At 35.5% G+C, this 15,399-nt stretch overlaps 2 protein-coding genes across 2 annotated transcripts; one reads left to right on the top strand and one right to left on the bottom strand.

Moving 5' to 3' along the window:
- Positions 1-5,120: 5,120 nt before the first annotated feature.
- On the bottom strand, positions 5,121-6,026 carry LOC109002690 (hevamine-A-like). Its single transcript, XM_018980538.1, has one exon. It carries the CDS (start codon positions 6,024-6,026, stop codon positions 5,121-5,123), a length of 906 nt encoding a protein of 301 aa, XP_018836083.1.
- Positions 6,027-13,853: 7,827 nt separating this feature from the next.
- Positions 13,854-15,172, top strand: LOC109014839 (probable membrane-associated kinase regulator 6). Its single transcript, XM_035683707.1, has 2 exons — positions 13,854-14,576; positions 14,770-15,172. Exon 1 carries the CDS (start codon positions 13,881-13,883, stop codon positions 14,574-14,576), a length of 696 nt encoding a protein of 231 aa, XP_035539600.1. The 5' UTR covers positions 13,854-13,880; the 3' UTR covers positions 14,770-15,172.
- Positions 15,173-15,399: the final 227 nt, after the last annotated feature.

Here is a 15,399-nt window from a genome sequence, read left to right as displayed (position 1 = left end):
GGTTCACATGAATGGTTGAACACGACAAGAAATATTTCCACACAGTTAAATCCCTAGTCAAGAGAATTAAGACATAGTATGATCCATCATTTCCCCACAACATTCCATCCATTAGCAAGATATAGTCTTTAGAAGGTTTTTCTTCCCGTAAAAAGCTTAGTGTGTGCTATATGTCAAGATCTTGGATGTCATTTTCATGAAGTTTTTGAGGTTCATTTAGTAGAAAAATGCAGACGAGTTAGTGTTGGAACTAAGGTAAAGTTCATAAGCTCATGTTATCATGAAGACTAGACGGATTAACTCTGGGTAAGTTAAAATTGGACTTCCACTTTTACATCTACCAATGAGTAGACTAACTAGTGGATTTTTCATTCGTTGCTTAAATGATCATCCTCAAAATGGTATCTCAAGAACTGTTCAATTGTCCAATTGAGTTCACTAAAGAAAATAAGGAGACTAGGAGGTAGTTGATTTCCAAGGATTTGTCATATTTTCATCCCCTACACCCATACGCTTTCGCCTTAGCAATGGCTTGGATATGTCCAAATTCACTCTGATTCTCATGTATTCACCCCACGCCATTTCTCCCACATCCAAATCCACTTCCAATACCTCTCCCAGCGTATCACCAACTAGTTTACCAACATTTGCATTTTGAGCCATTAGAGGTAAATCATGTATACAGACCCAAAATGGTACATGAACTAACTCCAGATTACCCATATGCAACTTTCCATCAAAATCCTTCATAAGAATCAGATGTTTATCAAAAGTCCAAGGACCCTCTTGCATCACTTTGGCCTTATCCCGAGCATCTTCAAATTCAACCATGATGAACACAGAGGTTAAGTCACGAAACTTGACTCCCTTAACTGGTCTCCATACCTTTCGCATTGTCTGTTTGAAAGCATCATGATTATAATGCTTCCTGGTTAGCAGTTTTATGATGAAACAATTTTCACCCCTCTCGAGTACTTCCTCTATTGGAGTAGCATGCATCACCAACTTCCACTACCTTGGAGCTGCAGGATCAGAATAATCCCCTCACTCGTGGTAACAACACTGCACCAGATTTGCTACAACATGCATCACATTCAGCACCAACAAGTGAAGATTTCTTTGTAAATAAATTACTAGAAAGTCCCTCAAATGGATGAGGTGTCATGTACTTTTCTGTATTTACAATATTAGTCAGTAAATTGTACAAATATTCTTATTTTTAGTCTGTTAGATTACTTGCTATATATACATAGCAGTACCTTGTAAAGAGCACACGGCATGAATGAAAGATAGTAGCATTTTTCATCAACTTTTCACTCTTGGCAATCATTCATTCTCTTCTTCTTCTTCTTCTTTTTTTTTGGTTTTCTTTTTATTCTTACATGGTACCAGAGCCATAAGAGTGAATTTTTTTCCTATGGCTGAAGACTCAAACACCTTATTTACAGACTTCACCAATATCATCAACCCTTACAGATTTGACATGGGGACAACCCCTCTATTCCTCTAGTTCCTGACCACCTCACCACAGAAAACTACACCACCTGGTCCAGAGCTATATGCAGAGCTCTTCGAGCCAAAAATAAACTTGGTTTTATCAATGGCACTTTGTTAAAACAACAAGATCTCACTGACCCTCTACATGATGCATGGGAGCATTGTAATGCCTTTGTTGTTTCTTGGCTTCAAAATTCAATCAGCTCCTCTTTGAAATCTAGCATTGCACTTGTTGATGATGCTAGACAGATTTGGGTTGAGCTCAAGGATAGATTTACTCAACAAAATGGTCATTGTATTTTTCAATTGAAAAAGGCCTTGACAGGTTTGAACCAAGAAAATGATTCTGTGAGTATTTATTTTGGCAAATTTAAGACATTATGGGATGAACTCCACATATATGATCCTTTGCCTAATTGCACTTGTGGAAAGCTCACTGTTCTCCTTGATAGATATCAAAGAGATTGTGTCATACAATTCCTCATGGGTCTTAATGAGTCTTTTCATGCCACTCGTGACCAAATCATGTTGTTAGACCCTTTGCCTCCCATCAACAAAATTTTCTCCATGATTCAGTAACAAGAAATGCAGGATGCAAGTGCTTCTAAATTACAAAAGAAAACCCCAACTTTATTACAGGAATAAAGTCAAAAACTCCTCTCTCAACTTTGGAACTTGGTCAGAAAGATTACATTAAAATCATAAACCTCTTAACAAAAGGGAAAAACATTTATGAACAAGACATGACAAGGGAAAAAGCTCCTTAATAGATAGAAGAGGTATATGTAGCTCTAAGTAACCAAGGATTTTGGATCCAAAGGGATATTGGTATATGGAAAATCTATTATTGGTCTAGCAAGGGAGTAATATGCAAGTATATGAGCTGGATGCTTAACTAGAACAATCTTCTCAAGTTGATCGGTGACAACAACTCGTCTAGAAGGAATTAACTCAATATTCCAAAATGGGCAAGTCATTGCCAAAAGGTCACAACCCGTTATAGAGCAACAAATACACTCAACCCAGTCCCAAAAATACACCATAAGCATAAAATATTATCATTACTACAGAGTAAACCGTTGTTTGAAGGGGAGAGAGAATCTTAGTCAGAGAGAATATTTTAGTGAGAGAGAGCGGGGGGAGAAAATGAAATCGACGGTGGGGTGAGTAGGAAGAGAGAGATCGAGAAGGGAACATATTTTGATCCGATTTTTCTTTTTTTTTTTGAGGGGGGAGGGGGTGACAATGGGTGTGTGGGGACAACAGAGTGAAGATCAGGTTTTGGGTGTATAGGGGAGAGAGGGACGACAGATTCACTGCATGTAGTACCATGTTTAATTTTGGTATAGTTCCTATGTGTCTTATTATTATTAGTTGGTATAAAATGAAGTTTCACACCCATTCAACTCCTAGCCACACCCTTCTAGAGAAGGTCCAAAAATCTTACCTTCTCTGTCTAGAGGGTGGCTCCTCTCGTTTTTATAATCTAGATATTGTTTACCGTCGCACCATAAGACTTGCTAGCCTCCGATCCTTCGGATGGTAGAAGAAAACCATTGAAAATAGTGGCATGTGCATCTCACGTGCGGCCCAAACCGCTTGTGGATCTCATGTGCCGCCACACCAGGGCAAGTCTGTCGCCACCACACGAGGCATTTTTGGGGTCAGCGGCCTCAGATCTTTTAGATTTGACCAACCTCAACTCTCTTAGTGTGGCACGTGGTCCTCATGTGCCACCACAATTCATGGCGGTCGCCCATCGACGATTCGATGCTTCTCCCGCTTGCTATCTTTCTATGTTATCGCTCTTCTTAATCAAGGATTGTGGGGAAAAGGTAGTGAAAGTCTCATTCAATCAGTCTAGACCAGCGACATGCAACATAGATCCACTCACGACGACTTCTGGTCGTAGTATTATAGTCCATTTATCATACTATATCAAAACCGCTCCAAGCAGCTTCCCCTTGTTGGAAATGGGTGAGGTCAAGTCTTTAGCCCCATATCCCTCTTTTTTCTTCTTTTTCCTTTGTTGTACTAGGTAGTTTGGGATGAATGTTGAGGCCTCCCACCCTGTTATCTCTTATATTTTGTAACTATTTTATATATCTATAATTAGGGGTGTAAACTCAAACCGGAAAATCGGAAAATCGGACCGGACCGGACCAAGCCGGACCGGTTTTTAAAACGTAAAAACTGGCCGGTTTCGGTCCGGTTCTGGTTCCAGAATTTTTTGGACTGGACCGGACCGGTTGATTAAAAAAATAAAAAATAATATTTTTATATATAAGTTTTATACAAAATATTTTATATATATTAAATATTAATATATATAAGTTTTATATATAATGTATAATTATAAATTTTTATGTGAAATTTTATATATAACATATATATTCATTTATGAAATAATTTCTTATTATAATTTATAAATTATTACATAAAATGTTAATACTAAATCACTAAAATTTTATAACTAATACTAATATATAACTTATAACTATACTAATAGTCTAATATTAATACTATTATATAGTCTAATATATTAATAAAAGTATAAAACAGTTTTTTTTAAATCAATTTTTTTTTTTTATAAACAAATTTTTAATGACAAATTGTGAAATTTATATTTTAAAAAAACCGGACCGGAAACCGGTAAAACCGGAAGTACCGGTTTAGGAGGGTAACCGGTGCGTAATTGATTTTGAAAAATACAAAACCGGTACATACCGGTTTAGTCCTAAATTTTATCCAAAACCGGACCGGACCGGACCGGACCGGTTACACCCCTATCTATAATATGCTTGATTAGGGAAAACAAAAACAAAAGACCAACGAGAAAAACCTAATAAAAGTAATGATCACACATACCTTGGCAACAAACTAAATATTGGATTGGCCGGGCTTTAACATAGGACAGACTAAATAAAAATTGGGCCAACACAAAAATCCAACAAAAATAAAGGCCTACATGGGCAAACATCAGCTGTGGGCCCTATTTTTCTAGTAACTATATGAAATATAGTTTAGGCGTTGAGTCATTTGAACACCTACTTAAAACAACATGTAAATTGAAAACAAAGCATAAAGAAAATATTGGTGTTCGACAATTGATAGTAATTGTCATATTAACCAAAAAATTGATAATAATTCAAAGATAGGGATGCTATCAAATCTATTTGGGAGAGAATGATTTGAATATAGTCAAGTCATTATTGCTAGATGAAAGAGATAGTACTAAGTACTATGATTTGAACATTTTTAAATCTTGTACTCTATTCGTTTGTCAATTTTGATAGATTTAGGTGTATTAAATTATAAACCAGATTTTAGTTAAAATTGAAAAATTAATTTTTCCTTATCACCAAACTAAAGATGCTTTTGAGCAGCATCATATCCTATTTGATTACAAGTCATCAACTTTCTGCAAAGAAAATATGTCGGCAGCTCACCATGCATGTCAAAGACTCATGATTTTTATAGTACACACACACATTTATATATATATAGTATATAAATGATATCGATACACAAATGAAGATTACATGTGGAAGACAAATAAGGCTATGAGCCTGTGACTATAGATCAACTCCACCACACACAACCTTGATAGAGTACTAATTGTTTCAGACATGGCTCTTGATGGAAGAACTATATCCACTTTGATCATCATAATACTTTGACCACAACATCACACCTCCATACTTAGCAGAACCTTTAATGGATGGAAGAATTTTAGAGGTAAGATCAGGTACAGGAATATAGCCACTTCCAGCAGCCTCAGGAGATGCAGGTAGCCCTAGGAAAATCTTTGTGGCTGGGATATCCGATACCCATATCTTCCATGCATCTTCGAGATTGGCAACATCACCACTGGTGTACTGGCATGGAGGATTGTTGTAGAATTGAACCCAAACAAAATCAAACAGACCTGTCTTTAGGGCATTACCTATCCAAGCATCAGGAAATGGGCACTGAGGAGCTGCAGATAAGTAAACCTTCTTGCCTTTGTTGCTGTATCCTGAGAGGTACCTCGCAAGATCATCATAATGTTGGTCTGTCCCTCCTTCGATATCAAAGTCAATTCCATCCAAAACAGCCGGCCCGAGTGGACGAGAAGATGATTGTCCACCCAAGAAGTTATTCCAAAGGTAAGTGGCCACTTGCCTAGCATCCTCAGAGGATGAAAGTGAGTAACTCCCAGCCCCCCCTCCAAGGGAAAGCAGGACTTTGATGCCTTTGTCTTGACATGACTTGATGTCGGAGCTCAAGCCGGTGCAGCCATTGCTGTAAGGATCACAATGACCAGCAAGGTTTAACATGGGAGTCCGACCATTGCCAAAAGTTGGAAGGAAGGCAAGGATGACATATTCATAGTTTCCAGCGGCACAAGTCTCTTTCAAGGTGCCCTCATTTCCATTCTGACCCCAATAAATGGCAATTCCACTAGCATTTGCACCTCTTAATGCTAGTAGCATTAGCATCACCAAGGTGGAAAGGAATGACATTGAGGCTGCAGAAATGGAAGCCATTAATGCTGTTACTTCGTATAAGCTTTGTGTCTGCAGTAAAGCTATGTATGCTATTCTTGTGCTGTAACTATGTCAGGAGGATCATCAGTTTTATAGTTGGAGGATGCCTATATTTTTAACAAAAAACCAATTAACCTTGTCATTATGCTGCAAACTGCGTACGTGCCTTAGTGGTTACTCTGTCTTATGAATGGTATTGGCTGTACGCAGACGGGGGTGTCTGAAGGTATAAAAAAAAAGAGAACAATTTGAAACTTCCCCTTGTCTCTTAGCTTTGGCCATATGGAACGCTTACAAATGTTTGATCCTCAATAGAAAATTTGCAAATGACTTGTATCTGCGTATATGATTAAATTCTTCTTTGTCAAAATATTAAATAAATTAAATCTAATTTAATATTTAAGGATTTAAAACAATATTTCATTGACTGTCTGCACTTCTTCTTCTTCCTTCTCTCTCAGCATTGTTTCATTCATCTTTTACTTTTGGGTTATTGTAATGGAGCAATTGAATAGTTCTTGAACACTGTTTTCCCGCTATTTAACGTGTCAATGGGTTATTCAGAATTTTAAGAACGTTAATTTTTGAAAAAAAATATCCTAAAATGTTTTTATTGGTGATCAATGAAAATAAATGTCTTTTTTTTATTATATATATAAATATAATATATATATATATATATATATATATTTATATCAAGTGTTCTCATACGCATGACCTTGTTATCAGATTGAGATAAAAGAAGGTATGATCTTAGAATTTTTGCTCATACTCTTTTGATCAGCTTAAAAAACTGTGATATGCCCATTCATTAAAAAAAGAAATGTTCTCTTATACTTACAAATGTTTAAAGGGTGAGGCTACTATGCCGCCCAACCTTTATCGATGGGCGTACCGCTCAGGAATTTTTTTTTTCTTTTCATATTTATTTAATACATTTAAATATTTTTAAAAAATAAAAAATATATCAATACACTTAAAAATTACTTCCTTAATCATTAAGTACAAAATAAATAAAAAATTTGACCAGCGGTCAAATAGGTCGGTTAAACAAAGTGGGCAAATTAGTGTTTTCCATTTTTAAATGGGTTGAAACTTGAAACGTACGTAACATTCAACTGAATTCATTGATTGCTAAATTCTCAATAATATAGGGCCCGTTTGGATAGTTAATGAGTTGAGATAATTTGTGAATAATAATAAGATTATTAGTTAAAATTAGATTAGATTAAATGAGATAAGATGAGATGAAATAGTTTCATTTAATCACCTCTGTATCCAAAGTCCCCGTACAGAGCATAATTAAATTGAAGTTTTCCAACTTTCCCTTCTTTTTCTTAGAAAATTACACAATATAATCTAGGAAAAATATTACATTATTTTCATGAGTTTTCTTAAAAGAGATATATGAATTAATTGCATTTATTATACGGTGATTTGGAGAATCATATTAAAAAGGATACTCTCCATTTTAAGTGAAACAGAGATAATCTTATTTCCATTATTCGGGAGTTTCAGACACTGCATGCTAATTATAACCTGTTCATGTGGATTTAGGCATATGTCTGTTTTGAATTAGACAACAAATATTTCCAATTATCCTTAAATGTTTTGTCAAGAGAATCAAGACATAGTATGGATCGATCTATCTAAAAGTGACTCACCATGGCAAAAATGACAAACACTTCATCCATGGACAATCTTATAAATTTGGAGTTTGTTTTTCTTTTGTCCTTGTGTTTTAAACCTAGCTTTTTGCCCATGTCATGAAGATCTTGGACCTTGTCTTTCATGAGAAATTTTCTTTTGATGGAAGCAAGTTGCAACTGGCCGGAGGGAAAGTAGTGGATGGGGCTTTTTGAGGTACTTCAATAATACATTAATATTTTCATTTTGTTAATTTATTCATGTATGTATTCAACGTCGTATCTCTGCATATATAATCATTAATTATTCGATAAGAGAACTTACTTGCCTTCCAAGCACACTGATCCTCTACATGCAATCATATTAATCATATTCAAAAAGAGAATTACTACAATCACAAAGAGGTTTTATAAAAGTAAACTTACAAATTGACGTGATTTCATGTGATACATTAGATCTATACGTATAACTTAATTTATAATAAAAATATTTTTACAATTAATTTGACGTATCGAATCAAATCGCGTTAGTTTGTGAGTAATTTACTTTTTGTGAAATCTTTTTGTAGTTAAAACATTTCTCATTAAAACATCTTTGGCATGGAGCAGCTGGTAATATTGCTTTAGGTCCATTTGTCTTATAAATTACGTATGAGACGATTTTTTTTTTTTTTCTTGTTTGTTATTCTTCTGGCAAAGAAGACAAGGCTACAATATTAATCTAAGCATGCATGCATCATGCACTTGACATGACTTTTAATGAGCAGTTGCTTACTTTATTAACACATCATGTACACGTACGAGTCTTTCTAAATTGAATTACTGCATATTAATGTCCACTAGCATTAAGGATGATCCCCTCAAGTTCTTAAATTAAAGTTTATCAATTAAACTATCTTGACCCTTTATTTGAAAGTAAAAGGTCGTGATATTCCCCATGCATCATTCCATTATCGCGCACATTAATTGTTTTATTTCTAAATACATAATTTTCTTTTTCTCTTTAAATTTTCTTTTTATTTTATACATGGCGACGATACATAAGATCCCAAAGGATTTCTCATACATCTATAAGTAATACCACTATGCCATCGCCTCTCTCTCTCTCTCTCTCTCTCTCTCTCTCTCTCTCTCTCTCTCTCTCTCTCTCTCTCTCTGCGCCTTTCCCCTCCTCCCCTCTCCATCGCCGGCGCTGTCTACCCTCCTTGGGGTGGTTCTCGACCACCCCAACCAACAAACGGCAGCTGTTTTCCATGCAAGCTGTGACCACCCCGGCCAACTGACGGTGGCCGTCGACCACGACACAGTGCATGAAACGTGCACTGCAAGCTCATGGCACTACCGAGAGCTCCATGTCCCTGCTAGCGGTGTTGTTCGGACCATCAGCGGCTTCTGCCCACCCTGAGGTGGTCCCCGACCACCATGGCCGGAACGAGGAGGGGGGAGAAAGAAAAGAAGAAGAAGAAGAAGAAGAAGATGGGGGAGATGTGGCACACTGCCAAGATGGGGGAGACGTGGCACACTGGCAGTGTGCCACATCAATGTGTGAGATCCCTTTGTGGGATTCATTTCTGTCTATAGTATTTTTCATATTTAAATGAAGGGTCAAGATTGGTTTAACTCAATGCATGCTTTCAAGTTATCCTATAACTTTAAGGAATTTGGATGTGTTAGTGTCACTACAACAAAATTTGATTTTTGTGACAGACGAAACCGTCACAAAAAATACGCAAACCATCACAAAAACTTTTTTGTGACAGTTTAAGATCGTTAGCACAACCGTCACCTAAAAGGCATCATAGAATATTTTCTGTGACGGTTTACTATTCAACCGTCACAAAAAGCTTTTTTAGTGATGGTTGGAAGTCTTCCGTGAGATGTAACGTTTGAATGTGATAATTTCTTGTGACAGTTAAAAACCGTCACATAAAGTAACGTTCGCACGTATAAATCGACGTTCGAACGTTAACCTGAGTGATTAACATTTGCATGTAAAAAAATTGACATTTGTTGGTTTTGTTTCTCACGAATGATATTTATGTTCGAACGTAACAACGTTCAAACGTTAACTCGGATACGTTTAAATGTAGCATTCGGATATTAAAGGAGAAGAGTTCGAAAGTAAAATTTTTAACGTTCAGATGTTAGTTTGTCGCTTGCACTTATCAATTCTAATCATTCGAACGTTTAGATTATTTGTGCGTTAAAACGTGCAAACGTAGTGTTTTACATTCGAATGTTTTGTTCAAATACACTAGTATTTTGTTCGAACGTTGATTCGAACGTGAAGCAATGTCTGAATGTTTGTTGTTTACATACGAAAGTTCTAATAAGTAGTAATTTCATAAAATTAAAAAGCATAAAAATTGTTTCATATTATTACACTATAAATGTAACAACTAATAATATCTTATAGAGTTATGAAAATAGACAATAAAAGTTTCTAATAATGATAATGATATATTGATAATTTCTTCTTTTTTCCTCACCCACTACGATTATGTTGAATTGACATAACACGTACCATCTGGACCATTATCTCCCTCTGTATTTGTTCTTGGACTTCAATGCGTATTCTCTCATCGATGTCTCTTTATTGCTCTTGCAAACGCATCTCTAAGTCAGACTGTCGTGATAAGAGAGACTTCAACTCCTGTTGTCTCGACTTCATCTGCTCAATTTATTGGCGTGTTGCATCTAAATCTTTAGTAAAATTGTCAACTTCCAAAGTCGAGGTCTTAGAGGATGAATCGACACGCTTGAAAGAACGCCTCAAACCTTTTACCAAACCAGATTTGGTCCAAAGCACTTGCGTGAATATGTATGTGTCACAAGGAGATGATTCTTCAGAGACTGATTGAATCTCAATCATTTTTTCTTACAATTACAGAAAAAAGACACAATAAGTAATATATTAAAAGAAATGAGAAATCAAACATAATATGACTCACATGTTGCATAATTTATTGACAGAAAATAATGTCACTTACATAATTATCTTTAGCAACAGGATCAATCCACTTACTGTGCTCATCAGTGTGAGTAGCAACATAAACATGAATGAAGGAGATATCGACTACAGAAAATGCTCAGCCTATGGATGGATCCCCTAGTAGATGCAGATGTAGGCACTTCTGCATCATCTACTGATTCAATTGATCGGTCGGAGGCTGGAGATACTGATGAGAAGGATGGCAACCGAGATGAGGATTTCTACATCCTCACAGGGACTAATCGAGACCGGATCGATAGGAAGAACTCTTTCAAACAAGTACAACTCGTTCTTTTTATTGCATGTTGCATGTTATTGTTACAACAAATGTGGATCCTGTGGGACATAAGGCCACATTTAGTCGGAAATGTGCACAGTTCAAGTGGCACGTGGAGACTCCATCGAGTTGTCACTTCGTATTTTTTAGATGATCCGTTACGAGGTGAGCATTGTCTCCACGGACAACCTCCCATATGGAGTCCACATTACCAAACTATTACTGGCCCAAAGTGTGCAACCCATGGTGGAGGAGTGGAGGAAAAACCAGATGAGCCACATCGACATTATCACACACCGTTGGAGCATTGGATAAGGGAAGGGACATGCTCGACGTCATCTTGGCCCTGTACCAAATATTGTTCTTCCAACCCAGTCTGAGCTTGGTGTTGGAAGTACTAGTCAACTGCCGACAAGTACATCTATGAGAGATGCGCGGTCTGTTTGGGTTGATGCAATGATCTTAGATATTACTGCGCACATCGACTGAAAGATCGAGTCAGTAAATTTTGTCGACTTAGATATTACTGCGCACATCGACTGAAAGATTGACTGTTGGAGATTTTGTCGCCGATATTCTCCATCGGATAGATATCCTAAACACAAAGATTAACGAGAGAGATAGTTTGTCGAAACCATCACTAAAGGCAGCTGAGAAATTGCATTGCGTTCGAACGTATACATATTTACGTTAGAATGTTCCCTGGACATTCGAACATGGGGTCTATTTACATGCTTAATTTTTTGTTGTAGTGTGTGCTTAATTTTTGTTGTAGTGTGTGCTTAATTTGTCCTAATTCTAAATTAGCTTAAAACGAGAGAGATATAAATATCCAAAATGGGCACTATAGTAATATTTATTTGACATTCAATATTGCTGAAATTAAGATTTAAATGGACATTAATCTTGTGCCCGCAGTGATCGACTTTATGTGTCTCTCTTTTTCTCACTCTTGATCTAAATTAGTTCAAGCGGATCGATCGCGATCCTCCCGATCCCATTAGACCATAGTAAGACTCACAAAAACCTGGTTTTATGTGATCGAGTACACCATAATGTTCTACGTACTTCCATGTCTTTATATCATCAGCAAATTCAGAATTTATTACCCTTTCATATTCCAAATACATGGAAATAATACACAATATTGCAAGGAGCAGTACGTAGTAGTACTTAGTCTTGTAATTCCTATATATATTATATGGTGATGATCACAAGATATATATTGCAGAAGAAGCTGTTTAGCATGATAATTAATTAAAGCATTAATTGTAAAGTATCATTAATTAAATTAATGATCACCATGCATGCTTGCTTTCTAGATGATCATGATCACCATCCAAAAAATTAAATTAAAGTTGCTTAATTCTAGAACGCCATCTATCTAAAAATAATGTTTGAATGACTTCTAGAACGTCCACGCAAAAGGCTTTTAATTATTTAAAGCTCTTCCAGAACACTACTATATATAAAATTCAATTATTCCTTTTAATAATATTACATACATATATATATAATTCAGACGGCAAAGGTCAATTACTATAGTTTCTTGTTTGGTATTCTATACGATGGAACAAGTTAGGATATATCAATATCAAATATTAATTTAGTACCTAATTCTGACGTAAGTACTCGCGGTACTAATTAATTAATTAAACTGTTTGTATATGTTAATTAATGTAAAATCAGTACTTAGATTTTCACCTTTTTACAAATCGAGACGTAGGTTTTAAACTTTTATATAATTAGTACTTGAATTTCGAAAAATTCGCAATTAAATACTTTTATTAACTTTTCTTTACAAGCTGGTAACATGCCATGCATGCATCAGTCTAATTTAATTAGCTAATATTACATACCGATGCCACAGCCAATAAAAAACTGACGTATGGCATTAATATGCCATGCACATATATAGCAATGCTCCATTGAATTTAATTTTAGAGAAATACTTTAGTCATAAAGAGATTACACAAATTAAAGTAAATCCACAATTAATTGACGTGGTTTGATGTAGTGCGTCAAATTGTAAAGTTACTTTTATTGTAAAGTATATATAACCGATCATGTAAAGCCACACCATACAGTTTGTGAGTTTACTTTTATGTAATCTTTTTGTATTTATAGCAGTTCTCTTAATTTCAACAGGAGGTTGGCGAATATTGTACCTAATAGTGAGTTGTTTGAAGTTGAAGTATAACTTTTGTGAAAGTTGAGAATTTAAGCCTGCATTTGTAAAACCGTAACAACTTAGATATTGATTTTGCAATTAACTCAAGCTGTTTTATATACTCGTTTGTTTTATTTTTGGAAAAATAAGATGTAATTAAATATTAAAAAACATATATAAATAGCAGTAAGTGGTTGTATATAATGTTTTTGTGAAGTATAACCGAGTTAAGCTAGCAAAATTCAATAATATTTGTCACTATATAAATACTTAATATACGTGTCATCTTATTTGCAAGCGAAGAACACACTTTAAATAGCGTTGACAAGATAAAATTTGATTTATAAGTGAAGTTACTTGCAAAACATTAAGTCAGACAACTTAGAAATATAGCTTTTTTTTAATAATAATATTCAGTATGGTTTGTTTTTCTATTCTTGTTTCACATGTCTGTTTCTTGGAATTGGTACTGTAGACAATATACGCATTTGTGGTCACCATGCATGATCATCGGGAGATCACTATTATCATGATTGAGATTAAACGAAAAAGTTGAATTATTTATTATATTTTAAATGAGAATTTAAAAAAATTATAATAATTATGAGATGAGATAAGATGAGATGGATTGAAAGTATTTCTGAATCCAAACGAGACCTTAAAATAGGAATCATATCGTGAATCATGTGAGTTCTCGCTCTCTACAAGTATATTAGGTTTTGGTCTTCCTTTTATCCTCAACAGCATTTTGCATTATTAGACAATAACCATGGAAACCTCACAGCCTGATCTAGCCACTGAGAGTTTTTCATACAGTTGGTTAACAAATGCAGAAGTACTCCCTGATCGTCTGGATGATCATTTTGGCTGCATCCCATTTAGAGCACCAAATTTTGAAAGTACTTCTCATGATGAGACCACCTCAAAATGCTCGTTTTCCAAGGAAAACTCAAAGAGATACTCGGAATTAGAAACCCAGAACTTTGATTTCAATGTTCCCATATCCCAGTCTTCTTCTTCTTCTGATCTTGTTCATGCTGATGAGCTTTTCTCCAACGGCATCATTAAACCAGTGTTTAAAAATCCACAAAGGATACGGTACTACTCCTCCAGTATTGTCTCAAACAGCGATAATAATCCCCTCATACCTTTCTCTTCTGCATCATCTTCTTCCAGACCTCTTGTTCCAACTGTTCAAGTTAACTGTCATTTTCTCCGGAGATGGAAAAGAACATTGGCGACCGGGAGAATCTTGCGGGAGTGTTTTGGATATCTCTGTCGGCCTTTATGCCGCAGAGTACAACGGGGATCAAGAAAATGTAATAGAGTTGATGACATCGACAGGAGATCACTGGAAGTTAAGAGCTGGAGCAGTTCCCCACAAGCATCTCCGGAACAAAGGTTTCCTGATATGGAGAGCTCAATTCGTGAGGCTGTTCTTCATTGCAAGAGATCATGTCAATAGGTTTGCTGATGCTATATATCTCTTCTTTTTCTTTTTGGCTCCCTCAAACAGATAATTGTTAGTAATTTAACGTGCCTGACGGTGATCATATCAGTTTGTATATTTTCCAACAAGTGAGCAGATTGATATATTCTGGTGCATGCTTAGCATGTTTGACTGTAGTTCTTACATGATTTTCTGCTCTTGTTTTCAGAAAAAATGATTACTTTCCATAGAAAGGAGGAGGGAGAAGGGAAACAGAGGTTGGGAGCTGTGATGAGCTTCTAGAAGTCATGCACAACTTGTTCTGTGTCGTATTTCACTGTGTCTCTTTGTTCTTCCAGGCAACTCATGTGAATTTTTGTCTTTGTAAGAGAAGATAAGCTTCATATCATACACAGCTGTGATGCCAAACCCATGTAAAAAAAATCAGATATTGTTTGTCGTCTTCATCTTGTGAGGACAAGTTTAAAATTTTCATATTATTTGTCGTTCTTTGTTAACTAAGATTACTTCAATTAACTCTATCCTATTTGTATCATCATGTGTCTATGCATGGCCAATATATGAAACGAAGGAGAGAGAAAGAGCTTGGCAACCATGATAGGAAGATGAGGAAATCATGTACTTTCTCTTCTGTCTTTATTTTTGTGTAATTTTTTTGTGTCTAAAATATTTTTTTAACGATAAATACATATAAAGTGTCTCGAGTCAGAGATGGAAAAATAGATAAAGTGAATTCTACAATATTTGTTATTTTGTTTTTCATGTCAATCATTTGTTTCGTCTTTATATTAATTCTTTGTGTGATATTTATGCCTTAGTTCTCTAAAGGACTTCTATC

The sequence above is a fragment of the Juglans regia genome, chromosome 12 (assembly GCF_001411555.2).
Source record: "Juglans regia cultivar Chandler chromosome 12, Walnut 2.0, whole genome shotgun sequence".
NCBI classification, from domain to species: Eukaryota; Viridiplantae; Streptophyta; class Magnoliopsida; order Fagales; family Juglandaceae; genus Juglans; species Juglans regia.
The sequence above is the reverse complement of the archived record's forward strand: the minus strand, read 5'-3'. Positions and strand labels throughout refer to the sequence as shown.

Coding starts and splice junctions, on each gene's coding strand:
- LOC109002690 (XM_018980538.1), bottom strand. CDS start 6,026: ATGGCTTCCATTTCTGCAGCCTCAATGTCATTCCTTTCCACCTTGGTG.
- LOC109014839 (XM_035683707.1), top strand. CDS start 13,881: ATGGAAACCTCACAGCCTGATCTAGCCACTGAGAGTTTTTCATACAGT.